We start from the raw sequence: 27825 nt of genomic DNA, 5'->3' as shown, positions 1-27825 counted from the left end.
CAAGTCTAATTAGTAGTGACTGAGAAGTTTGATATTTAATTTATTCATTTTTTAAAACTTATATTTCATTAAATTCAGCATCTTACAAATGTGATTATGATACTAAGAGTCCTGGCGCTGTCGCATAAAAGTTACTATTACGGATACTTTGCTGTTCAATGGTCACTTCAGTGGAATCCTTGATTTTGATTGGCTGCGGAGCCAGTTGGATGCCATTGAACGGTGAAGTTATTATGGTAACTGTTATTCAGCGTGGTCCTGCTACATATATAACTTAATAAGTTCTATTTATGCCAAGTCAAATTTTTAGAGTGCTGTTTTTGGCATATCATAATATAAAAAGATATGTGTGTTGAAGTAAATCTTAATCAATGGATGACTATTTCTGGAATGATTATAATTTTATATTAAAACAAGAAACTGGCTGTTAATTTATTTGCTGTTTTTGATTTAAACAGAAAATCTGTATTTTCTCTACATCTTGCTAACAGTAAAAGTGCTAAGCTGTATAATTAAATAGGTTTTATTAGCTTGATTATTTTCCATCATTTTTTTTTAGATTCTGGTGCTATCCTTTCAGTATCTGTGAAAGTATTTTTAGTTTTATCTTTCTTAAAATGAATGATAGAAATGTTTGACCACTACCTCACTGTTGTAGGGGAATGATTCCATGCCAAAACTTATTTTCATTGATATACAATACAATTTCACTTCAGCTTAAAAGGTGATGTTTGTTGGGCTTATGTGTGTAGCCAGTGTCTAATCACTGACACCGATCTGAATGAAAATTTTATAAGTTTAAAGCTCCCATTGATTGAAAATGCATGGGATGTTAATTGAAAAGACTCCTTCATTCATGGTATGATTTTATGCTGCATGGAAACTGAGAAATAGACATTATAAACTCATGCAAGTTGAATGTAAACGCAACATTCATCATGCTTTAGAAACTGATCTTGCATGAAAATGATATCAATTTTGAATGATACGATTTATTCTATAATATATCACTTTTTAATTAGAGGAAGCTATTAACAATTAATTCCCCTTAATTTAAGACTCGAAAATTCAATATTTTTTGTATAGTGCAGCTACACATTCAATTGTTGTACAATTTACATCTATATGTTAGTTTGGTTGTGACAACTTGTATGCTAGGATCTTTATTGTTAGAATGAACATGTTCTAGAAGATTTATTTTTCTATAATTCGGTGTGTGATAGTTTTACAAGTTCAATTTCGTGAGATATTGGCATACAGTAGACTATACACTTTACTTGTCTGAATTACAAAGGTAGACCTTGGATGCTTTGTACTGATTTATAACAATAATAGATTTTATTGAAAGTTCTATATGATATATAGAGACCACTATAAGTCAATATTTTTGTACAGAAAGAGCCGATATTTGCAACAAATATTTAATAAGTATTGCCCTTTATTTGTTTCAGAATTTTTTCAAAATAAAAAGTGCAGTATTAGCACAAAGCAGTTATGAACAAAGCACAACACGCACAGAGGCATGTGATAATGAACAATTGGTGAAAAGTACTCAAATAAGCCTTGTATCTGACATTCCATTTAGTGTACTGCTTTATACATACATACATGTACTGTATCATATGTATATTCAATGTACCCATGTACATAAACGAGTATGGTGATGTACTGTCTAGATACAGTTCAGTGTCTTGATTTCTTGAGTGTATGTCCTCTTATGATGCCATAGATGTTTTTTTCTGAAAAGTAATACACAAGTTATAATATACTATCGTATGACCTAAATTTTGCAGGGGTGCGGGAAGAGGTGGGGGGGGGGGTAGTGTTCAGTAAGGAATGATAAAAACCAACTGCCATGGATATTATATTGGCATGAAAATACAGGTTCTTAGTATGTAAATGTTACTTCATTTGATTTTCTTGAACAATACATAACTGAAGACTATTCAAAAGTACTCAACATTTCAGGTTTTTGTACCCAACTCAGACATTCAGGAGGATTTTGGTACTTGTCGGCTTTTTAATTGGATGCTTTTACTATGAATACCGGTATGCTATATTTTTAATTGGAATATTTCAAAATGTATTTTGTTATAAAGTTTAAAAAATGCCCATTGATTGAAAATCACAAATTATGTAATTAAATCATGACATGTTTTTAATGACAGAAATATTTCAGATTTTGATTTGTCATCTATTTAAATTTTTATATATTGTTTATTTGAACAGTATATAATTCATACTTTAAAGAGGAATGAATATGATTTTCAAGGGTGATATAAAAAAGGAATGTAAATAAATCAATACTTGAACAAACTACCCTAATGTCTGTAAACTTACAATTTTGAATCCTTTGGAATGTTGAATGAAAAGTACGAAACCACTGATATCATGTCACGTTCTCAGCCAATTATATGCAAAGATTTTAGTAGCTGTTGTAAGTCAACATCTCTAACAAATCAAATTGTACGTAATTATTCTGTATCAGGATCATTACTTTATGAGGATTACTTGTCTACTTTGCTTGTGTTTTTTTTTCCATTCAGTAATCCAATATGTGATAATTGTATTGATAAATTGCCATTGTTTATGTTGTTATAAACAAGTAAGTTCAAAGTTCAATGGTACAAAGGTTGATGATAGAGGGGTATATAAGTATTTCTGTGTGAAATATATTTATAAATCGGGGGTCATTATCAGACTCTTTTGTTGCACTCCTGTATAAAAACCACTTTATTGTAAATGTACAAAGAATAGAATCTAGCTTGAAATGAATGTCTATTGTACATAATTAAAAAAATGACACGTTTATCTGATTAATTGACTCCATCTTATTTGTAGTATTCTCCCTGATATTTCATTTGTCTCCAACCCCCATATAACTGTTTTTTCTGCCACCTATTTTTGTGATCTGTGCATTGGAAAGTATGTTTTTCTTACATGATTTCTCTTCTACCCCCCATCTCTTTCTCTATCTCCCCCTGCCCATTGTAGTCATCACCACACCCATGGTGTTCATTCCTCCTTTCGCCCCCTATCTCCTTCCCCCTCTCTCTCCTCTCCCACCCCCCCCCCCTCTCTCTCTCTCTACTCCACTCCCTACTCCCCTCCCTCTGAAACAATAAACAAAAATACATAGCACTTCATTTCCTGCATTGAACGAAATGCATTCCTTTTAATTTCAATATCTTTCTCACATACAAACTGGAATGATCATTAATAATAGTACTGTGTAAAATAATACTCATCTGAGTTTATAGTTGCAACTGTGAGAACAGAAAATTAATACTGAGTCTGAATGTAAAACCATGTTTACTTTGCTAAAAAGGTAACAAATCCAAATACTTTTTTCTCCTCTATCGTGGGTTCCATCCCTGTCATGGCATTTGATTAATTTCCTTCAGCAAGAAATTCATTGACATCGGGCTACACTCAACCCAGGTGAGATGAAGGACTACCTGGTAGGATTAATTCCTTGAATGCACCAAGCGCTGAAAACATTAGCTTAGGCTTAATACTGGGTATTAAACCAAGATGCCAAATATTTCCCCCTTTTTCAGTATATTAGGATATAAAATAATGACCAACGTAGTCTAGTGTAAAAATTAGCCAAATCAAGCTTTAAGCTTTGTGTTGCTCGGCCCATAATTCACAGGATTTTTTTCTACCATTCAAAGTTCTTGTCAGGACTTTCTAATTTTTCTTTTAAATTTGAATAGTCTACAAAAGGAAATGAAATTTTCCTCCCGATTTTTAAGCAAAACCTTCCCTATTCTTCAGTTAAGAAGAGGCCTGCAATGGATATACTACTGGGCCCCGTCTTACAAAGAGTTACGATTGATCCAATCAATCGTAACTCTATGGAAATCCATCAGTGTCATAATCTTTTCTACAGGAAATTTGCACAATGTCCTTCCTAAACAAAGAGAAGCGCAGTGAATTTTTAAGAAAACACTGAATGCATGAATATACACCATAGCTAGAAAATATTTTGAACAGACGTGCATAATAGATGTTGCTGGCCGTCCATAGTTGTGATTGATCGGATCAATCGCAACTCCTTGTACGACGGGCCCCTGGGATGTTATGTGCCATTAATGGGTATTTCATAGATTACATTAAGCTACATTAACAAGTTGACAGTAATTATCACCTACAGAACACATACATTTCTTATAAAAATATAAACTTATAAAAATATTGTCAAGGGTACTATTTTGGAGTTGAAGGAAATAAGGTTAGCCGCAGCATATATACCAGCATTTATTCGCATGACAAATTTGTCCTGAAAAGTTGATTAGACTAAATTTAGAGTTAAAAAAATATGTGAAACAGTACAAAATTTCATATTATCATGACATAATAATTTTGAGGTTTTGTTTTCGAAAGAAAAAAAAACTCAATGATATCCACAGCTTGGGCTTTATGCAAATGAGTGAGTTGGTGATATCATGAACCCTCTTTTTTTCATATTTTTATATTGAATGATATTAAAATAAACTCAAATCTCCTGGTATGAGAATTTTCATGCTATAATGGAATATGTACATGTAAGAGTCTAAGAGAATAATTTCTGATATCTATGTTGATACAAGCAAGACTCATCAAACACATCTTTGCCAAAACATTAAATAATTGACATTCCTTAGGATACATATTGATAGAATCACATGAAATCTATACTGTTTTAAAAAAAAACCAGAAATATGGGGTTCCATGATATTTGCTATGGAAACAATTGCTCCGCTGGAAAATATGCATGTTGAGCCCAACATAAAATCTAACCTCCAAAACTAAATAAGCCCTAATCATTACCTTCACATTATTTTGAACCAAAAACTCTATTACAATCCTAACTCTAACCCTATGCCCACTGAGATATTATGACTGTAGCAAATGTCTCGGCAGCAAATGTTGTTTCACCAAAAATGGACCCATGACATGATCAGTTTATTCATGTGGAAAATAGTGTATTTCACTGAAAAAGATTCTGTTAAGTTTTCTTCAAAATACCACAATATTTTAATAACTCTTAGCTTGTTTAGTTTTACATTTTTGGTTCAATTCAATTCATATTATCCAGGGTGGACCTAAAGTAGCTCTTGATGAAACTAAACTATTAATGTATATTCCCTTTAAAGAATCAAAGGATTTAAATGATATTCATGATTAATTCATAAATCGATCTATAGAAAACTGTCACTACATGTAATGCAGCCAAGACATTCTACAAAGGCTGCTATAATTTCATTCTTACAGTTACTACACAGAAACATCAATGGAAATTTTTACACTATGTTAATTACATTATCCAACCTCGCTTCTTAGCCAAGACTTTTCATATATGTACTATATATATCTAATATAATGTAAAGAATATCATTGCACTTTAAATCACAACGAGAAATAACATGTCACTTGAATGACTTACAATATCCTTAATACAGACATCTGGTGGGTGTTTCATGAAAGTTGTCAGCACTGACTAAATTGTCAGTGCTGACAATTTCAGTGAAATCCTTGGTTTTGATTGGCTGAAAGGCACTGGCCTCTGACTGTTACTAAGGTAGCTGTCGGAGAAAGACAACTTGTCAGATATGACCATAATGTATCAAGCCAAAGAAGGACAAGAGTATGGCAGATATGAGTTGATAAAACAAGACTTTGTTTCCAATCCTTCTTTGTTGCTATGGAGAAAAAAAAATAATTCACCGTACTTTCTACAGGCATCTATAGGAAATGTGGAACTAAGTGCATTTTTCTGTCATTCACTCTCAAATTTGAGATTAAAACTTGTGTTCAAGCTCCAAGCAACGTCCAAACAATCTAATATCAATAGTTTCAATATCATGATCAGTGGATAGATTACTTTTTTTAAACTGAGCTTTTAATTTCAAGGGACATTAAGTGACAATGGAAACAAATTGTTCTAGGATGCACATGTTTTACAAAAAACAAGTAACAAATCAATAATAAGAATATTTCATATTGTTTTCAATCTATTAATAACTATGATACATACTCAAAAATCCTGGCCAGCAAGATAAATAATTGCATGAAACACTATGCAAACATTCAGTGTTTATCACATCCTTGACTTAAAGCCTTTACAGACAAAAGTCTGAGCACAAATATTTTTGGAAAGTTACTTTTAGGTAAATGACATTTGAATTATGAAATTTTGAATGATGCAATGATTTCCTTTTCACTAAAATATATACATCATTCAGGAAAGCAGTGCTGCATGTGATTTTCTACAATGAAAAAAAAATAAAATAAAGATGGTAATGAAGAAATATGGATTGACGAAAGAAGGAAGAATGTGGAATGTAAATGTAGAATCTACCTGATGTGAATGTAAATGATATTCAAGGGAATTAACAACAACACATGAATTTTTTTCATGAAATCTGAAGTGTCAATTATCTTTGAAATGGAGTGTTACTTCCTGGAAAAGGGAATGTAAAATTTTATCATCTTTGGAGATCTTCAAAATATAATATTTATCTATCTTTCTCTCCCTCTCTCTCTCTCTTTCTTGTGTGGCTGTCTGTCTCCCTCTCTCTCTCTCTCCCCTTTTCCTTTCTCTCACAAAGTATTTACACTGCTACATCAGACAGGAATTATAGAAGTGAAATTAATCATATACAAACTTGAACCTCAGGAAAAAAAGAGAAGAAAATAATGATAAAGAAGCAATTATTACAAAAGAAAATTGGAGATAATGAAGAAGAAAGAGGAGAAAAGGAGAAAGGTAATGGAGAGTATTAGAAAGAAACTTGCATTGACTGAAAGAGAGAACATAGATTTTAGACAAATGGTTCATACACTGGCACCAGTCCAGAACAAATTCCTGTATTAAGAATGAATAATACTATTTCATATAAAATGGCAATACTGTAGCAGTAAATTAGTGGATCCAATTAACAGTCGTTCAATTGATCAAATGAACAAACAACATAAAGACCAAAGGAACGCTCAATCAAGTGACACCTTATACAATATCCCATGAAGACAATATTTGGCCTACCTTTTGTTTAAAATAACTATTTCATCAATTTAACCTCTCAGCACAATTTCCAGCATTCCGACCGATATTGGAGCTTGGCTGCATCATGGAAGAGTCTTGATGTAGTGGTTTGGATTCTCACCTTTTAATTAAAAGGTTGCGTATTCGAGTTCCAACGCAGCCTAGCGTCCATTGGCAAGGTGTCAATCCACTTTGCCGCTCTCCACCCAGGTGTTACAGAAGTACCAGATAGAAAGTGAAAGCCTATGCAATATGTCCAGCAATCGAGTCTTGGAACTCTTGTTACTCCCCAGGGAGTGGAGTAAGTACATACATTGTGTGCAGGCAAGCAAGGATCCAATGTCCGTGTAATAATTACAATGTAAAGCGCTTAGGAGCACAAAGTATTAAGCACTATATAAACGTAACTATCATTATTATCTTGTCTGGTTTGTTGGCATATAGACCACCATTCATCTTTGGGCAGTACTTTTGCTGCTTCCATGATGACTTCTTCAGAAGAGTCCATTTTTTGCTTGCAGCATCTCCCTGATAAGATCACTCCTTTTTGCATTCTCTAATTCACCATCCTGAAGAGAACAAATTGTTTTCATTTCATTTATCTCTTCAGTAACAGCAAAAGAAAGCTTCACATTTTAAAACCACAATGAGAAATAAAATTCAAATTACATATTGAAACATACCGATCGAATGCAAAATTCATATGGAAGTAAGGTGGTTGGATATACAACAAGACTGATCATTTTTAAAATTGTCCTAAAGTAGTTTAGTTACCAGTATTATAAATACCTTTATATCCCTTACTGAAAATTTGTTGCTATTTGATTGGTCGAGAGTCCTTCACATGACTCATCATAATTTCACCAGAAAAATAAAACTCATCGGAGATCAAGATAGTTTGTGATGTCAGAGTAGAATAGTTTTTTTACTATTTTGCGTCCGACTGTAAACCATGCAAGTACTTGGGCACAGCACATGATGGACTGCCTCTACCAGGCAAGTATAGTGATGCGACGGCGCAGACGCTTTATCAGGGGTCTGCTGAGCGCAGCACAATCAACACAGGTAAAAATGTAATGCTAGCTGAATCACAAACTCTCTGATAACTAAATGTCAATGTGAAAGAGGCGCGATAATGTGAGGAGGCGCGATAGCTCAGTCGGTAGAGCGGGGGACTCGTATTCCGGTGACCCGGGTTCGATTCCCACTTGGTGCGCTAGTGCCCTTTGGTAAGGCATTAATCCTCAGTACCAGGTCCTTCGGAGGGGACCTTAAGCCGTCGGTCCTCTGGTTGCTTGCTTACAAGCATTCATGCTTTCTTAGCAATCAGGTAAAAAAAAATCACCACCACCACCAAATTGCGTCTTGCTTGTTTATAATGAATCTGTATGCTGAAAATAAAATTAATGATGGCCATCATTCGATCATCGAATGATTCGGGCTGCTTGATTTTAGTACAACAGGGTTAGTTCACAACCTTCATAACCGGTAAGTGGAATTATTAGAAGATCGATCTCACTAGACTAATACAGCCGCCGCGCCTCACAACACCAAACCACCCTGAGTGAAGCTTGGGAGCCGACGGTACCCGCACGCAGTCTATTCAGGAACCGGCTAGCTTAGAATGATAAACCAATTTTGCTTAAATTAGAGCTAAAGTTAAGCCGATCTAGATTTTGTCCAGATCATGGAGATGGGCCAATTAGGACTAGATTACCAACATTTTTCGTTCAAACTTTCATATGGAAGGGATACAAAAACCGGGCGTTTCTTTCGAAAGTGTAGTGGAAATATTTTATCCTCGGTTGGCCCGGCAATGTTTCTATTTTTCCTAATTGCTGAACCAAACTCTGATAAAAATATTTCCACTATACTTTCTCAAACCCGGTATATTTGTATAATGTAACTTATCAGATATATTCAGGAGGAAACCTTGAAAAGAAAACTTGTGAATTATGTTCCCCTGCTATGCTCACAACTAAATGTAAGTTTTATCAAGAGCTTGTTTGTGACATTCAGTAATCTTTCATTTAGCTTTTTCACAACAGTGTCATTCAAAATGATAACCCTTACATCAATGAAATAAAATCATGGAAGAATGATTGACATATTGAATTTTGTTGTTTTCTTGGGTTTGACAGTGTCTTTGATGTCTTTTATGAAAAGCGGTTGCAATAATACATACTTTTTGCCCCAGCAGGAGCAAGCAATGTGACCTGCATGTTTAAAATTGTGCCCTCTGCAGTAACAGACATAGTGCATAGTATGGCAGTCCCGTTTGTAGAAGACACCATAGATATTGCCGATTTTAGACGGGCAAGTGAACAGTGATTTCGCTGTAATACTAGCAACTTTAAAGGAGAGAGCAGGCAGAGACAACGACACAAAAGCCCCTAGCCTTTAGACTGGTTCCCACTTGCATTGATTTTAATTTGTAACAGTAGGTCTCGTTAGATCCATACTAAATTGATTCATTTTGGGTCCCGGTGCCCTCCCAGAAATTAGAAAGAGAACCTGGGTGAACAAATACTTCAAATCAACAGCCCTAGAGACCATCCTTTTACCATCAATATTCACTACCAGCCTAATACTTGATCAAATATGCAGAACTATTACTTACGCCAGAACTAGGTCTTACCTTCCATAAAATGACCAGTCCATCTACACCACACGATGCCATACCATCAAGTCTAAAGTCTATTATCATTTGAACAGCACCGGAGTGAGCAACACATTCCCCTTGTAAGCAGAGGATAGGAGGCCTTGATTCCTCTCTTCTAAACAACCTTCTAACCTCTTTAGGATTTCTCTGATGACTACAATTTGACAGAAAGAGATAGACAAAGTGTATTATAATTGATGGGATCTGTGCCGATATTCATTTAATATCCAAGTCAGAATTATGAGTAGATGATAGATACTGGATTCTTACTTTGATAACAACATTCAACAAATGTGGCAGTCAATTCATATATAGGTTGAACTTCTTTAACATTAAATTCAAGGCATCTGTTTCATCAACATTTTCATACAAATAACAACTTTCCTTAGTTTAAATTGCCTTAATAGAAGTACAGGTGCCTAAGCTTGACTATGTTAACTGTTGGATAACGACAACTTTTCAGTGCTGACAATTGTCATGAGACTGACCCCAGATTTTTATTGACGTACGATTCATACTGAGCTGCACAAAAGAATTCTGACTTGAATTTGGCTTAGCAGAGTTAATAGAAATGAATGAAAGAGGTTCTATCTACATCTGTTAGCCAAGCAAACCATTTAGTTTTACTCATTCAAAGACATGGAAACATTGGCCAGTGAAATTGATGTGTTGAAAGACATCCTTACACCGAGTTTCATTTCTAAATACAATTTGGGCAATCTCCTGGAAACATGAAGGTTCCCCAAAGAAAAAATCTGAATGGTGGATTCAAAATCTATTGAAGATGAAGGACTAATTTATGTATATGCAATAAAAAGATTCGTCACCTTGCTTGTACTATGTCTGTGAATTTATGCATTGTGAAATCCTTGGCTGCAATATTTCCATCCTCACTCCCTCCACGTATCCTTGGATCTACCCCCCATAGTCGAATGGTACCATCCTCTGAACAAGTGGCAAGAAATCTCCTATACAGTGATAACAATTGATTTTCACATGATATACTTATAGGGATTATCTCATGGAATACATTCACCAATGAATCTATTCATCACATCATAAAGGGTAATCTACCTTGATATCAAGTTAGACAGTTCGGGTCGTGTGGTCCAGTGGTTAGAGCATTGGACTCATAATCGCAAGGTTGTGAGTTCGAATCCCAACTCTCCCATTGTCTCCACTTTAATAAAAAGGCATGAGAGTGATGTCTGTCGTCTACATGTATAACATCAGTCACTATGACTGATTAACCTAGACATAAAAGGTTTCATAGGTAATTGGTTATATACCAGCTTGGCGTTTACCAGCAAAATGCTGTCCTGCCAAGTTCCTACGGGAGTTACCACAAACAGAAACAGATAGTAATAACGCATTCAATACAAGTTTCATGAGCGGAAGTTCTTTGATTTATTTTCAGATAAATTTACCTGAAGATCAAGATCAATGATGCATTAATACTATCCATAAACATGCAATACCTGATATAAAATGATTGGCTATTTAGAAACTTTGAATAAGAATTTCATGGACCATTAAAAATAGAGCATGTAATGAAATTATTAAGAATAGATTGGGCTAATGAACTGACTCAACAATGACTTGGCTTTGTGATACTTTTATACAAAATTGCATTATTGGCAGCTAAACCCTGACACCTGACTTGGTTCTAGTTGGGTGTTGTAGCTGGTGCTTATACTGCCTTTATAATATGCTTACATTGCCCGATATAGGTGCCGAGTGCTTATATGGAGGTGCTTATTGATATTGGTGCTTATATTGCCCTTAATAACACTAACACCAGCATTGGACACCTTACATTCATTAATCCTGACTTACCCATTGTTGATGACACTGATGAATGTGATCTTTGAGAAATGAGCATGAGCCTTCTTCCATAAACAATCCCCAGTTACTACATCAAATATCGCCAGACCAGATCCAATTGTAATACACAGGTGTTTCTGCAGTAGAAACAAGTCAATTACATAACATCTATAATAAAAGAGGTACCGGTATGTACTCCCATTGAAGATGGTGTTCAAGGAACCTGTAAGACAATTTCTTGCTTTTTCTTCTAGCAACTGCAGGTGATGCCAAATTAAATTCAATTTTCAGTTCGTATCAAAACACTTTCTACAATAGCATCAAGAGCATTCCTTGACATTACTGTTACATGAAAAAAAAAAAAAGATGAAATCGATCTGTGGATTGATCAAATTAGCAATCATAAGTCTATCACAAACTTGATTATGAATAAAGAGTTACAACTTATTCTATCTAAAGAACAGGCATACCTCAAACATGTTTGAAACAAATACAGTACAATTTACCCAGTATTTTGCAAATATTATACATACAAAAGAAATATGCAAGGTCAAAATGATGCAAATAAAAAAAAAGTACTTAAAAACAACTAGACTTATCAACAAATTAAATACAAACTACATATACACAAGATTTTAAAGTACTGGTACTCAAAAAGTCCATCAAACTAGAATTTAAAGTTGTCATTTTTATCTTTACTGATCAGGTACATGAAATCATCAAAATATGTCATTTAACTTTATGTATACAAGTGCCCAAGTATTCAATTCCATGTGAATATTCCCATCATTTACTAATATCCTTTTAAATAAATAATTAAAAAAACAATACAAAATAGGGTTTTCTTACCATATCAAGTGGTATCATATGTTGAACACACCATGGGAATCCATTCTTCTCATATTCACTGATATGATTGAGTTGTCTTGATGTGGTTAGGGTATGTGAATTCCAAAGCTTAACTGTACCATCTAGGGATGCCGATGCAAAGTATGAATCTATGACAAAATAACAAAGTAAGACCTCATTTGCAAGTAGGATTTGTAACAAGTTTATTAACCAACATCATCATCATCTTCATCACCATTATTTGTATTAAGATTTTCCCTATAAATCACTACCATTCACATCATTATCATCATCATCCTCATCATTTTTTCCTCTGTCACATCAAATAAATGAAAATATTTTCATTTTTTATTTCATTATCATTATTTTTTTTTTGGGGGGGAGGGGTTAAAAAGGAACAATTTTTAGCATTACAACACAGTGTCATTTTGTTCTCTCTCTTTTAAAATATTGTCTTCTTATTGTTCAAAATAATGATTTCAAACTCCAGACTATGAAATGAATGTCAAACAATTTATCTTACCAACAAGAAAATCAATAATTAAAAAAGAGAAAAAAGGGAAGAGAAGTAATGTGAAATACAGTGGACAACTTAACCACTTTGTCTCCCGATCTCTCAATATAAAGCAATATCATAAAGATCCTCTACCTGATATTCTAGTAAGACACATAACAGCCTCCCTATGCTGAGGTACAAGCTTTTTGACTCGTTTCATCTGGAATGACGTATCTCCTAGCTGACCTATCTGTTCCTCTATCCCATACACCTCCAGAGCAGAACCAGCAGCAACAACAAACCTATCATCACATACAGCAAGCATGTGTTTGATGTCGGCAAGAGGGCAAGCACTCTTATCTGAACAAAGGAATTAACACAAAGTTTACAATTTTTAGATGTTATAATCGCTGGAAATCTTTTGCTTTCAATCCAAGCCAAGTACTGTATCAATCAGTGATTATAATGATAGAATTCAAGTATTTCATAAAACAAACTTTAATCAAGCATATTGCATATAATATTTTTGAGAAAAAATCTCTGTATCTTTTGAGCTCGTCTGACTTGTGAATAATTGGATCTTTTTTACGTGTGATATATATAAACTTATCACTAGATCTGATAAAATGTCAGGCAGGCATAAAGCATCTCTAGTGAGAGGATATTCTTTGAATACTTAAGGACTATGTAAGTTTCTTTCAAATAATAAAACTGAGTATTCATCACCTATAAAAGTTGTTCTCTTACAACTAAAAGTACATTAATCTTCGATAGACCATGTTAACAAAACTCTAAAAAAACTCTTCAATTTTGTTTACATCTAAATTCAATTACTTTTCAAGGTCTCTAACAATCATCAAAAATTAAAGGACTGAATCATCTTCATCTGCGCAAAATTTCAGTAGAGAAGTACCGGTATCTAATGCAAGAATCCAAGTTAGGTCAAAGATTACAAAATATATTATTCAGGATTGAAACCCCCAAAACATAGGTCGTCATAGAATTAGTTGTCATTTTTTACAATGTAAAGTGTAAATGATAAAGACAAAAGCCAATGTGTCATCATAATTAGACATTTGTTATCATATCATAAAGAATAAGAGTACCTTCAGCTTCTTGGTTGATGCTATGTAACAAACGACCATCAGAATTCCAGAGAAAGAGATCTTGGCCACCAGTACAGAACAAACCATTGTTAGAAAAGCTCAGAATAGCCTGCAGTCAAGAAAAATAGAAATATCACATTATGGCATCAATAGCACTACATATCTACTTGCCTATTTGGAGTCAAACCGTTTATCTCACCTGAGTTGAGTTCAGCAGGGAGAATGTGATAGGCAATATGAATTACTATTATGTCTGTCAAGCCCCCATTTATCTATTTTTGTTTACTTTGTGACCAAAGTTAAGCCATGGAATTTGAAAGTGTTTGACCCATATGAACTAGAAAGCAGAAATCTATCATAACAAATTATTTCAGGGGAACAGACTTATTTAGTGACATTGCCCTTTTGCATTTGCTTCCTTCTTAAGCATATTTGTGATCTACTTGTAAAGAAGATGCAGTCTAAAAATACAATTCAAGTCAAATTTCCTTTGCTCTTTATAATCCAGTCAATTTATATACCTTATATATTCCACTATGGTGTGACAGTACTCCCATGGTTTAATTGTACAGAGAAAGGTTTGAACATTATTCTTATTAAAAAAATAACACAAATATCTATATTTTAAATTTATGGAGGAAAAAAAGGAAACGACAAATGTAATTATGAAGGCGAGTGTCTTCTTTACTAAAATATGACTGAATAGAATTTTCAAGTTGTCTGGTGATAAAATTTAAAGAGGCATTATTCAATATCCATTTTAACAAATAGATATCTAAATATCAATTCCCTGTTTGTCAAATCTCGTGATAAAGACTGGATTCTAAAATGAAAATTTGAACATTTTCTAAAGAATTTTCACATGAACTTTACAGTACCTTTGTGGTAGCATTGTGTTCTGTGATAATCTGAAGACACGCCCCATTCTCGGTGCTCCATACCCGCATTGATCGATCGGAGGAACCCGTTACGAGGAGATAGTGGGACATCTCTACCTCTCTAGACCCATCATCTACCGGTGGTCTTAGGAGAGAGGCGCAGGAGATGGGTCGGGTGTGGCCCACTAAAGTGCATAGCTTCAAGCTTGTGGTTACATCCCAAATGATACCAGTATTATCATCTGAGGCAGACAGGAATCTGTAATTGAAAGGAAATCAAGCTTAAAGCAAAAACCAACTTTTGTGATTTAGTTTAAAGTGATACTGGAATTTGAGCATGATTTCTGATATAAAATGATAAGTATGCACTCATTGTAGATTCAATATTCTTTGAGTTGCGAATCATTTCATTTCTTAAAAACAATTGTTTTACAAAGCCTCAATGAAACCTAGTCAATTGACTATATGGGTTTTTAAAGTGTGTTTGAATCAATGAATACATGAAAGAATAAATTAGTCAATTGAATAATCAATCTTTTAGAAATTCACTTAAATAGGGTATGAAATAATTTCCATTTTTAGGGGCTTGTTTTTCCACATTGGGCGATTTCAGAATTTTTGGGCTATTTCTTTCATCATAAGGGCTACTTTGGCAACAAGCAAAATGCGGTAAATGCAAATATCACTATCCTGCCATAATTAGAATATTGATTTTCTAACTGATAATAATCTAGAAAGAATGGTCGCCCCCAAAAAAATATCTTTACAAAACGTGATACAAGATAAATATTAATACATATTGTACTGAGATAGACAATCAATCATCACACAAAGTACAAATAATAATATTGACTGTAATTACAAAAATGAACATGGCAACAGTGACAATATACAAATAGCGAATAGGCATGAGTGCGATGGTGTGAGATTTCGCATGAGGTGAAAGAAAGATGCTCTATTCAACGAGGCGTTAGCCGAGTTGAATAGAGTGTTTCTTTCTTTCACCGAATGCGAAATCTCGCACCATTGCACGAATAAGAATATTCGCTATTTGTGTTGTACAACGCCTCGGAGTTTAGCGAATTTATGAAAAAACAAAGAGTTTTTCCTGCAGTAATCTATGAAAAGGGAGCAAAAATATGGAAAGCATATATGGCAGCATTGCGCATTTAGCCAGCAGGCTATACGCGTATTGCACCTGCATTTTTACTGAGCGCAATTAATTGAATCGTATTGTGACGTCACCTCCTAAAGCCGTGCAACGGTACATTTTGGATGGTACGTCTTTTGTGCAACGGTACGAATGTTTGACATTCAGCCTCCCATTTGCTCGCGTACAACAAGCTAAGTAGGCGTTGTACAATTCTAATTAACAAAGATCGAACTTCTCAAAGTTGATTAAAAGTTTAAAGATTAAAAGATTAAAATTTTAAAATCAACTGAGTTTAGGGGAAGGTTTGATTTGTACCAATCATATAATCAGTATTCCCTTTTTTTTTTTGGGGGGGGGGATGAAGAGATCAAAATTCCCCGCTACCCACAAGACAATGATGTACATTCTCCTTGCTGTAGTCTAGATGATATTATCATTACCGGCACATCTGAAAATACATATTGCATGAGTATATCACAAAAAAGTGATACCATCTCAATATATGAAACAAAAGTATTCGCATTACGACATCTGATTCTCTGGTGTTGATCAAATTTCTCAGAATCTTGATCATAGTAAAAGATTGCTTGATGAATTATTTACTTACTTATTTTCACTGATGGGCAAAAGGAATTTGATGAGGTCTGTATGGTCATGCAGAATTTGGATTTCAGTGTATGGATTCAAAGGCTGATCATCCTGGAGAATTTCCACTTGATGCTGAGAAATATTAAAAAAAGGGGGGAAACTACAACATTTATTTAAATGAAGGGGAGAAAATGCATGGAAAAGGATAGGGATAGGACATATGGGAGAGAAATAGAACTAGTCTAAGCGCGCAATGCAGGAAGGGAGCTGAAAAGAAAAAAGTAGAAAACACACAACGAGATTGAGAAGAGAGAAGATAATAATAATGTAACAAAGACAGTCAAGTCTGTTCAGGAAGAAGGATCAGGAGATTCACTAAGGATAAAGTAAGTAAGATGAAAAAAAAAGAAAAGGAGAAAAGCATGCAGGAGAAGCTAGAGGAAGGGGAACCAATCCATTCATTAATAAGAAAATGTTGAAAAACTCCTAAACATCGGATTTATCAGTCCAAGGTAAGGCAAGCCTTCGCCTTCATCTTCATGTTCTTCCACTTCTGTCTGAATCTGATCAGTCATATCACGTCAGTCCTTCTCTTTTCATTCTCTCCCTCTTATTTATTTATTTTGTTTTGTTTACCCAGGGTAACCCCATCAGTGGACTAAGCACTGTTTTTCTTGGGGGCCCTGCATACAAGTAACAAATTACAAACAATGAAAGAAATACAAAAGGAAAAACAGGAAGGAAAAGCAGATTGTATTACAATAGGTTGGTAATAATAGTTGTAAGCACTCACACACATGCAAGGTTAGTATGCTACATACAAGGCTCGACATTAGCGGTGGCCCGGTGGCCCGGGGCCACCAGAAATTCACCTCGGGCAACCATTATTGAAAAAATATTAAGTTTTGGTGGCCCGAATCGGGCAACCAATAATTTTCAGAATAGCACAATTTTTCTCCCCATTTTGCACGCATTTATCAACTTTCTACAGTTCAAATTGCAAGCCAGTTCGTCATGCGCCCTTTTTGGTGATCTACACACAAACACACACACAAAGTTGGCCTACCGCTATAGCATTAAGTAGCTTTTATCCAGCCGGCCGCGCTGGCCGGCTGGCGTGAGCTTTGCATGCTTGAAGCAGCTGTGCGTTAGCAGCCTATTCAGACTCAGAGAGCTGCAATACGAAATGTTGCTGCCAAGAAATCTTCCACAGAACTGTGAAAATCCAAGTCAAAGTCACATTTTACACCAATGAAATGCCCTTCTACAGACCTTTTTGCTAAAATCTGGTGTATCCTGATTATTTGCAAGCATTAAAAAGAGGAATCATGACCTCTCTTTTGACTAAAAAAGAAAATAATGCACATAAAAACACATAGGTGAGTACATCACAGTCCCACGTGTGCATTTGTATGAATGTTGTTACTTGGTTTCTTTCGAAGCTGTGTCTTTTCCGGTCTTTTCTAGCCAAAAATAAACAGACAGTTACTTTCTTTCTTGTTCATAAATGACTTCTTAAACAACTCTTGAGAAAGTAAATACTTTGGGAAGGCATTTCATTAATATGAAATGTGAATTTTTCCAACATTTTGGCAAATAGAGGGAAGGAATTTTCTCACACTTTTTTTGCCGTTTTATTACTTTCTTTCATTTTTTTTTACTGTGGTTAAACCATTTATACCCATTTATTCATTTTTAATGTTTTTCTTTATTTTTTTCGGGCCACCAAACTTTAATATCGGGCCACCAAAAAAAAATATTTGAAGGTTTTGGTGGCCCGAACGGGCCACCACCAAAAAAAGTTAATGTGGAGCCTTGCTACATATATTATACTAACCTTGCACAATGGATGCGTTCATGAATATTCATGATACATGTAGGACTATATATATCAGGATCGTTTCGCATTTGCACGGATCCCGATCTATAGTCCTACTCATGAATATTCATGAATTGAGCTGCAATTTCCACGCATGCGCAATTTGCGTTTACGATGTTTTGGAATTGGCAGTGAATTATACATGGGAGGAAACTGTTACTGGCTTTAAATCACCAATTTTGAGACTAACCCTAGGATGGATATGGAGTGAAATTAGAATGAAAATCGTGCGATTTGCGTGCTGTCGCCAAGCGGACGACAAAGTCAAGAAATCAAGATAGCGACGTAAACACGGCCGTAAGCTCTTCCCATCTTTTCATAATATTTTTCTCGTATTTTTAATGAATTCTTCTTTAAAAACGAAATCGATATCACAGAAAAGTTTGAAATGAAGTTGAACCCTATGCACTCACACGTATTGCCAGGTTAGTATTACTATTAGTATGTACCCCATGTACATGTTTTAGGGCCAACACTACCTCGAGCGAAGTTCGTGCAGGCTCCACTCCACTTCACTACCGCTACACTACGCTTCACCTACCCGAACTTCGAGACCATGAACTCGATCGGATATTCCGAGTGACAAAAGGTGGGATTTTATGGGGAGAAAATACAAAATTCATGCAACATCACGATCTTTAAAAACAAGTGCAACTAATATTCTTACTTTACACAAAGTTTCACTTCTTTTCCATGCTTATATCAGTCTCAAAATTGATGATTTAGAGCCAACATGAAGTTCCTCACACGTATAAATATTAATGCGCTGCCGACTTCAAAACATCGCATGCGGGAGATACCGGGTCTGGTCCGAGCTCGGACCCTCGCGCATATGCGATGTTCTGAAATCGGCAGCGAATTATTACGTGTGAGGAACTTCATGTTGGCTCTAAATCATCAATTTTGAGACTTTGGCGTCCCTGGCGTCAGTGGGGAGTAAAGCCTACGTAGAGTAGATGACTTTTACTCCCCAGACGCCTCCAGGCTACTCAAGACTACAACAGGCCCCTGGCTACTCTACTGAGACATAGCCACAACACTCACTCAAATTAGATAAGGTGGGACCACACACATAATTTTGACAAGATCATGAACACCGTTTCATTTAATACAACACGTAATTATCGTTCATATTGTTTTCTTACCTGCATTATTAATGTAATATGACAGTACTTGGCAAAAGTGTATATTCTCCCTTCCCTATCACAAGTAACAGCCTTCAAATATCAGCTTTTTAGAGATTTCAAGAAAATCTCATAAAGCTTACGAGTTAGGGTGTCTTTGAGTATGCAAGTGGAGGAAAGAAAAGTCCACTAGCCTTAGCGTTATGCCGTTAATGCACCTTTATGAAAAACCCGTGGTTGGTTTCTTACCACTGATCTGTATACTATATCAGTGTTTCTTACCCGGTTTCTTAAATAGGGTTCATTCCTGGACGGACGCTGGGGCCTGTTGCATGAAAGGGTCTTTCGTAGAACCATTCTACGTAAGAACGAGATATCGCTCAACTGTTTCACAAAGCCGATTTGGGCGATACGAAGAATGGTCCTTGGAAAGACACCTCCAGACATGTCCTACGTAGGCATGATCTTATTTGCACACCGCCCGCCACCGTCGGCATTGAGAGAAAATGCGTTTACGGCAAGCCACACTGAAATATCACCTTAAAAAAATTTTGGGGTTGCACTCTGATACATTTTATCTGGGATGGCGCCAAGTTATTTTTATATGGGGGCTATATGTCATCAATTTCAGGTCGTCTTTTTGCACGGGGTATTATGTCCGGGGGTAATGTAGGCCCAAATATTTTTTTAAATATGTTTCTTTTATTCTCCCTCCGTCCTATCCCCATGCACCCCTTTTTTATTAAAAAAAAAATCAAACTTGAAATATTGAAATGGGCGGCACTATCTCTCTAACTCCTCATGCTTTCTCATCATTTATAGATAATTAAACAACATGAAAACAAATTTCTTTAAAAGAAATTATGTAAGGTAAAAAACGTTTATAACGTTCAGCAAAAAAAAAAAAAAAAAAAAACACGATACAAAACTAAGATGTTAAACATGCTAAATCATTTATTTATTTTGATTTCATTTTCATTATGATTATTTTTTTGTGCTAGTTTTAATCAATGAAAATTAATTGTTGGATTTGGGCTAATTTGAGATATGTGAATTAACAGTGAAACAAAACAAAAAATCTGCAGTAACAAAATAGCTAATTGAATTTAAAATACAGATTAGGCCTAGGTCCTATAGCTTATGAATCCATATGAAGATAAGTTCATTAAAGAAAAGATTATGGAAAGTCCATACGAAGAGGCGCGTTTTTAATCGTAGGGTAGGACCCTTTCGGCCCCTATGTCATGTTAAAGCAATAATGTAGTATCTATACTCCTTAACTTTGAAATGTTGAACATATATATTTTTTATATTCTTAAACCTTATATTCTTATATGAACTTCCATAAATTAAGTGATCAACTTTAAATATGACCAACGTTTATGATTGTTGTAATTTTTTTCATTATTTTTGTAAATAGGATTTTTTCCATTGCGGATTGCACACCCTTTTCTATGTTTTAATTATTATTGCAAAGCACTACTTTATCCACATGTTTGCAGCAATTTTCATGTTTTGCTTGTCTTCTGTTACTCATCATGCAACTGAGGTATGTTTATACTCTAAACACTCACATTTGTATTTCTTGCGTTATATCTGACAAATAAAATAAATAAATTAGATTTTTCACACGCAGCCTCTCATATTTTCCTTTTTAGTCTCATACAATCAGACACTGTTGATTTTGTTTACTCCATTCAAACCCTATTTTTACGTCAACAAATAACATATTAACGCATAATTTGCAAATTTATCATTATATATAAGTATTCTATAAAAATACAGAATATTGAACTAATAAAATGTCGAAATTACTTAGTTAAATCAATTTTTAGGTCGGACAAGGGTCTCTTTCGTTGAAATATCAATGAAAGGTGTCTCTAAATGGACACCGTGTTCTAAATAAGGGAAATAATGAAAATTTCGATTTTATCCAGTTATGTTTGTGAATCTTGAAAGTTTTTTCTCTTTTTACCTCATAAAGTAAGCTCCATACATCGATTCTACAATCAGTAATAAATAAAACATTATTTGATCTCCTTTTATTGAAATATATGATTTTATGAAAAGTCGTCATTCCGAAATAAAAGGTTCAGGTGACGATGAAGACTAAATATTTTTCCGATACTATCGATATCAAACGATGTCGCGGACTTGGAAGACAAAATTGCCTTCGTGAAACGGAAAGCGCTGATTTGTCGCCAATCTTCCTATCTCGGAAGAATGGTCCTAGGACGTTCCTACGTATCGCTCATCTCGTCATGCAAGTAGATGCAACAGGCCCTGTTACAACCGATAATGTCGCACCAACGCATAATGTCGCATATTGCGACATTATGCCAAGAGCGTCCGACGCATAATGTCGCAGTCAACGCATAATGTCGTAGTTTTTCTAACGCATAATGTCACATGTCGCAACGCATAATGTCGCAGCGGTATTTTCTTCAGGACTCGAGCTACAGATAAGATATAAAATATGTTTTCACTAAGTATTTTGAGTCACGAGAAAGAGAATTTGAAAATCAGGATTACTCTTTGTATGGATATTTATCGGTTTATTGCCATTTCGTCTACTGCCTTTTTCCCCACTATCGCATGGTCTGATATCATTTCGTCTACCATTAGTTAGTCAACAACTATCAACATAGTCCAATTACCATTTGTTATTATTTTAAATTACCATTTCGTCTAATAGCCGTTTTGTTTATTATCATTTAGTCTAATTGTATTTTTTTTTCAATTGGTCCAATATCTACTTTGTCTACTCTCATTTCTCCCACGTTCCATTTGGTCTAATTTGGTCTAACTTCAGTTGGTTCGCTGTCACTTTGCCTAAACCCATTTCGGCTAACAATCATTTGGTATCGTTGCCATGGGTCCAATCACCGGGATTTTCTTCAGGATTCGAGTTACATAACTACACAATTGACGGCAGCGCGAGCCGAAAAAATTTGATTTCGGATCTAAGAACAGGACACTCTTTTAATGTTTTGTTAATCGTAAAATGGATGGGTAACTAGGTATCTTCCTACATTAATGTTAATAATGCGAGCAGAAGTTTTTTGATATTCTAATCTGAAACTGGATAATTCAAGCACGTTATAAATATATAGAACAAGCTGCGTATCTCAATTAACTTGGGTGCTGAGTGTGCGTTTTTTTAGATTTAGACCTAGAATTTAGGCATTTACATGTTTTAATCATTTCATTTTATTTCCGTTTCACATTGTTGTATATAATGAACATATCATAAAAATAAAGAATATAACAAAACATAACATTTTATAAAACATAATAAGGCCTATACATTTGATAAACACAATTAATAGCATTAAGCTGCCTTAAATGATTTTTTTTTGTATTTTAGAGTAAAACGGAGGGGCTGCCGAAAATAAGCAATGCTTGTATGTGAGGCCAGCCCCAAAACATACTTTCATTACTTAATTTTACACAAATGCATAAATATAACTTCGTAATATTAAAAACAATAATAGTAATAATTATCGATGTACACTTTGAAAAGCAAATCAGAACTGAAAAAGCATAAAAATATAAAGCGAGAGCGAAGCGCGAGCTAAAAAAACTTCATATTCCAGTCCGAAAAGTGGTAAATTTAAGCACTTTTTCAAGCACTATGCATGAAAATTCTGAAGTGGATGTGGATGCGAGCGCGAAGCGCGAGCGAAAATTTTAGCCTATATAGTACATGGTGATTTTTTTTACCTGGTTGCTAAGAAAGCATGAATGCTTGTAAGCAAGCAACCAGAGAACCGACTGCTTAAGGTCCTCTCCAAGGGACCTGGTAGGCATAATGACTATTATGCCTTACCAAGGGACACTAACGTACCAATTAGGAATCAAATGCATGTCACCGGAATCAGAAATCCCCGTTTTACCGACTGAGCTATCGCGCCTCTTTTGAGACATGAAAGTTTTTTTTTTTTTTTCCCAAGTCTTCACCTCACCCTATTTTATTCTCTTCTGTCTCCTCTTATTTTTCCTCATTTCCCCTCCTATCTTTCCCCGTTTTTTCTCTTTTCTTTCGTTCCCCTTCCTTTTTTATGTGGGGGGGGGGGGAGCCGGGCCTTATCCTGGATCCGCCTATGCCCTGTCGGCGGATGGTAAAGGCGTTTTTTTGCGCTCGCGAGCTGATCTGATCCACAAAGCAGGAGTAGTACTGCAACAAGTCGGCAATGATACATAGAGTCACCGTAGAGGTCTAGTGCCAGTAGACCATTATGGTTATAAGATGAAATGAATATGCCTATTGGACGAAATGATGATTGGACGAGATGGTGATTGGACCCATGGCAACGATACCAAATGATTGTTAGCCGAAATGGGTTTAGACAAAGTGATAGCGAACCAACTGAAGTCAGACCAAATGGAACATGGACGAAATGAGAGTAGACCAAGTGGTTATTAGACCAATTGGCTATTAGACCAAAAGGTAATAGACGTGGTGATATTGGACAAAGTGGACATTGGACCAATTGAAAAAAAAAATACAATTAGACTAAATGATAATAAACAAAACGGCTATTAGACCAACTGGCTATTAGACGAGATGGTAATTAGACGAAATTGTTATTGGACTATGTTGATAGTTGTTGACTAACTAATGGTAGACGAAATGATATCAGACCATGCGATAGTGGGGAAAAAGGCAGTAGACGAAATGGCAATAAACCGATAAATATCCATACAATGAGTAATCCTGATTTCCAAATCACTTAATTCTCTTTCTCGTGTCTCAAAATATTTAGTAAAAGCATATTTTGTATCTTATCTGTAGCTCGAGTCCTGAAGAAAATACCGCTGCGACATTATGCGTTGCGACATGTGACATTATGCGTTGACACTTTGCTGCGACATTATGCGTTGCGACATGTGACGTTATGCGTTAGAAAAACTACGACATTATGCGTTGACTGCGACATTATGCGTCGGACGCTCTTGGCATAATGTCGCAATATGCGACATTATGCGTTGCTGCGACATTATGCGTTGGTGCGACATTATCGGTTGTAACAGGCCCCAGGCAGTGCGACCCAGAAAAAGCGAAACCGTAATCACTCTGTAGTTTTTTGCTACTCCCATAAATCTGTTTCATAAGATGAACATAAATGGAAAGATATGCTTCTCTTTCATTTGAGTCCAATTTCAGCGTTAATACTGTAATGCACACATGACTGAGTTAGAACAATGAAAAGTGGTACTACCAAATTTTCATTTGAACGAGTAAATAACGATTTTTAGTGAGCTTTCCTCGCTTACTGCAAAATATTCTTTAAACAAAGTTCATAAATTAAATAATCATCTTATCTTCTTTCATATAAGACCTTATTTGTACAATATGAATGACGAATGCATGGCCTAGAAAAATTTCATAAAAACATGCTCAATTTCCACCTATTCGAGGGATCGATTAGTAAACAACAATTTCGTTTTTCCACCAAAGCAGTAGATATATAAGGCTTTTCGAGCCAAAACTGAGGCTCCCGGCCCCACTTGTAAAAAGTCATGTGCCTCTTTTCTGCTTCGCCCCTTCAAACATTAATCCGCCACCCAGGAATGTGAAATGCAGCGACGGATAACGATTGAGAGAAGTTTGAGAAACATAATTATCAAAATTATTATCATTTTAGCGGACCCCATAAATGACAACAACTAGGGCTTTCCTTCCCCGGCACGACCAGCATTCAGCCATTCTCCGTTGGCCCATTTTCTGCTGATTTGTTGGGAAGCGAAATACTTGTTTTGCAGCGATCAGTCGAATAGTTAGAATATTGAGCATGTTTTATGCAACTTTTTTTCGGCCATGCGTAATTCATATTTTACGCATAAGGTCTCATATGAAAAAAAATAACATGAATATTTAAGATATGCACCTTGTTTTCGGGCTGGATGGAAGCAAAATCAAGAAAAGCTCACTGGAAATCGTTATTTGCTCGTGCAAATACAAATTTTGTATCACCACTCTCCATTGTCCTAACTCAGCCATGCGTTGCATTTTGGAAGTAAACGGGCTTCCAACGAAAGAAGAGAAAAATATCTTTCCATTCATGTACATTTTCATGAAAGATCATACCCCCAAAATACAGTGAATTACGGTTTCATTTTTTTTTCTGGGACGCACTATACAGGACGTCCGAAGAATTGGCTTCTTCTTCTTCTTTTACATTTTAAAGTTTCGCTTATTTTCACAATACAGTGATATGCACAACTAGATGAGTTAGTCGATGATGTCCATTACTCACTATTTCTTTTGTTTTTTATTGTTTGAATAATACAATATTTCATTTTTTATAGATTTGACAATAAGGACCAACTTTACTGAACCATATGGCATTAAACAATGCTAATTCCACATGTTCAGGGAGGAATTAATTGTTGTATCACTTGACAATGAGGAGAAAATCAGAATATTTCATATAATAAAATACAAAAGAAATAGTGAGTGGATGACGTCATAGTCTCCCCATTTGCATACCAGCCAGGATGTGAATATAACTGTTCTGTGAAATTAAGCGAAACTTTAAAATGTCATAACTTTCTTATTTTACATCCGATTTTGATGAAATTTTCAGTGTTAAGCTTGTTGGATTTTTCTCTTTTTCTTCAAATAAACTTTTTGTTGGGGTGGACTTGTCCCATTTCAGACTAGTATATACTGGGGGGGGGGGGTCAAATTGACCCCCCCCCCCCGTGAATGCTGCAATCGCTGCAATAATTTGCACGCGCGTAGAGCCGGATGTAAACTACAAGACTGTACAGTAAATTTTTCAAAATATTAATTGTTTGTGACGAAATTTGTTGAGGGGGGAGTGGTCAATTGACCCCCCCCCCCACAAAAAGGAAAATGGAGGGAATAGGGAAATGATTGAAAAAAAGGAGAAAGAAATGGCTGCTATTATTTCAAGCTTTCAGCTTACGATAGCTGGCCTCTGCATTTAAATTTATTTGTTATTGTTTACATGAATTATGTCTATATCTACTTAACTACTATACAATTGTCACCTTTGTAACTTTTGATTTGATTTGATTTATTGTTTTCTTCTGCATCCATAACATTCGCACAATACATTTTTCATAACATAATAAACATAATATGCTAGCATTTTTGGCATGAATCATAAATAAAGAGTATTAAAAAGATAATTTCAGACAAAAATGATTAACTATATGATATTCACAATTTGCAGGAGAAGGATTGATCATTATGTATGTTTGATTTTATATCATTGTTATAAATTTGTAATTTTGATTTATTAATAAATGCAGAAATACCTGCTTAAAAAATGCATGGAGGTGGCTTGTTTGGGTGATTGGCCTTGGTGCAATGGCGGGGATGGGGCTGGGTGATGCAAGGGGTGGGGGGTACAGGGAGAAAGTATGGATCTTACTAATCCCATACATTGTAAACAGGCATTACAAGGTATTTTGAAAGATTATTAGCTTTTAGGATTATGAATTGACTGCTTAAATTAGTCCACATTTCCCTTCTGAAAAGCATATTGCCTCGATATCTATTCCGAGAAAGTTGTAAAGATTAGGTCCTAAATCATGGAAGAAATAAATATTCCCCAGATAGACAAGGATAACGTCGATAGACCCTTGAGAAATATATAGCATTCAAACACAACTTATAACTGCAGCTTTACTGTGCTTTTACTGCTTTACCAAGTTAGGTGAATTATTTGATTTTTAAGATTCTTTGAAAAGTTAACCATAATTGGCAGGATTCTTTAGTATGACGAAGCTGAAATCGACAACCGATGTACTTGCCAAGCTTCTTGCACTATCAGTTCGAGAGATAGAGCGTTATAGAGCGAGAAGAAAGTGTGTGTGTGGGAGAGAGAGAGATCGAAGGAAAGGGGATAAAAATAAAGGGATTGGGGGTCGAGAAAGGGGGAACATTAAAGATATAGATAGAGGTGTAATGGGCGAAAAAGTTTGAGGGAGCAGACGTGGTTATGTGGCAAAATTTAAAAAAAATGTTGTGAGCGAGCATGAGCGAGCAAGCAAAACTTTTTACCTATTCAATTAAAAAGATCAAAATTTGGGATATATTTTGACAGAATATTCAGAAAAATAATGTCATATTTCACCTGTTTCCTGGATATAGAGATAAGAGAGAGGATGACTAAAATGTAGAGGGGAGAGATTGTCTTGCAAGATAGAGATATCCGTTTTTATGCCTCGTAACAACTGACATATGGTCTACCCAATAGGT

General features: G+C 35.2%; 1 protein-coding gene across 2 annotated transcripts; it reads right to left on the bottom strand.

Moving 5' to 3' along the window:
- Positions 1-3142: 3142 nt before the first annotated feature.
- Positions 3143-20096, bottom strand: LOC135154270 (WD repeat-containing protein 41-like). Of its 2 annotated transcripts, none has more exons than XM_064100097.1 (10): positions 19872-20096; positions 16606-16718; positions 14846-15104; positions 13968-14076; positions 13015-13221; positions 12366-12514; positions 11529-11653; positions 10520-10660; positions 9669-9846; positions 3143-7599 (listed from the first exon to the last, which is right to left on the bottom strand). In XM_064100097.1, exons 1-10 carry the CDS (start codon positions 20034-20036, stop codon positions 7525-7527), a joined length of 1521 nt encoding a protein of 506 aa, XP_063956167.1. In that variant the 5' UTR covers positions 20037-20096; the 3' UTR covers positions 3143-7524. The 2 variants fall into 2 exon arrangements, with proteins under 2 accessions (XP_063956167.1, XP_063956168.1); XM_064100098.1 differs by lacking the exon at positions 19872-20096 and adding an exon at positions 19611-19768.
- Positions 20097-27825: the final 7729 nt, after the last annotated feature.

The sequence above is a fragment of the Lytechinus pictus genome, chromosome 5 (genome assembly GCF_037042905.1).
Source record: "Lytechinus pictus isolate F3 Inbred chromosome 5, Lp3.0, whole genome shotgun sequence".
NCBI lineage: Eukaryota > Metazoa > Echinodermata > Echinoidea > Temnopleuroida > Toxopneustidae > Lytechinus > Lytechinus pictus.
The sequence above is the reverse complement of the archived record's forward strand: the minus strand, read 5'-3'. Positions and strand labels throughout refer to the sequence as shown.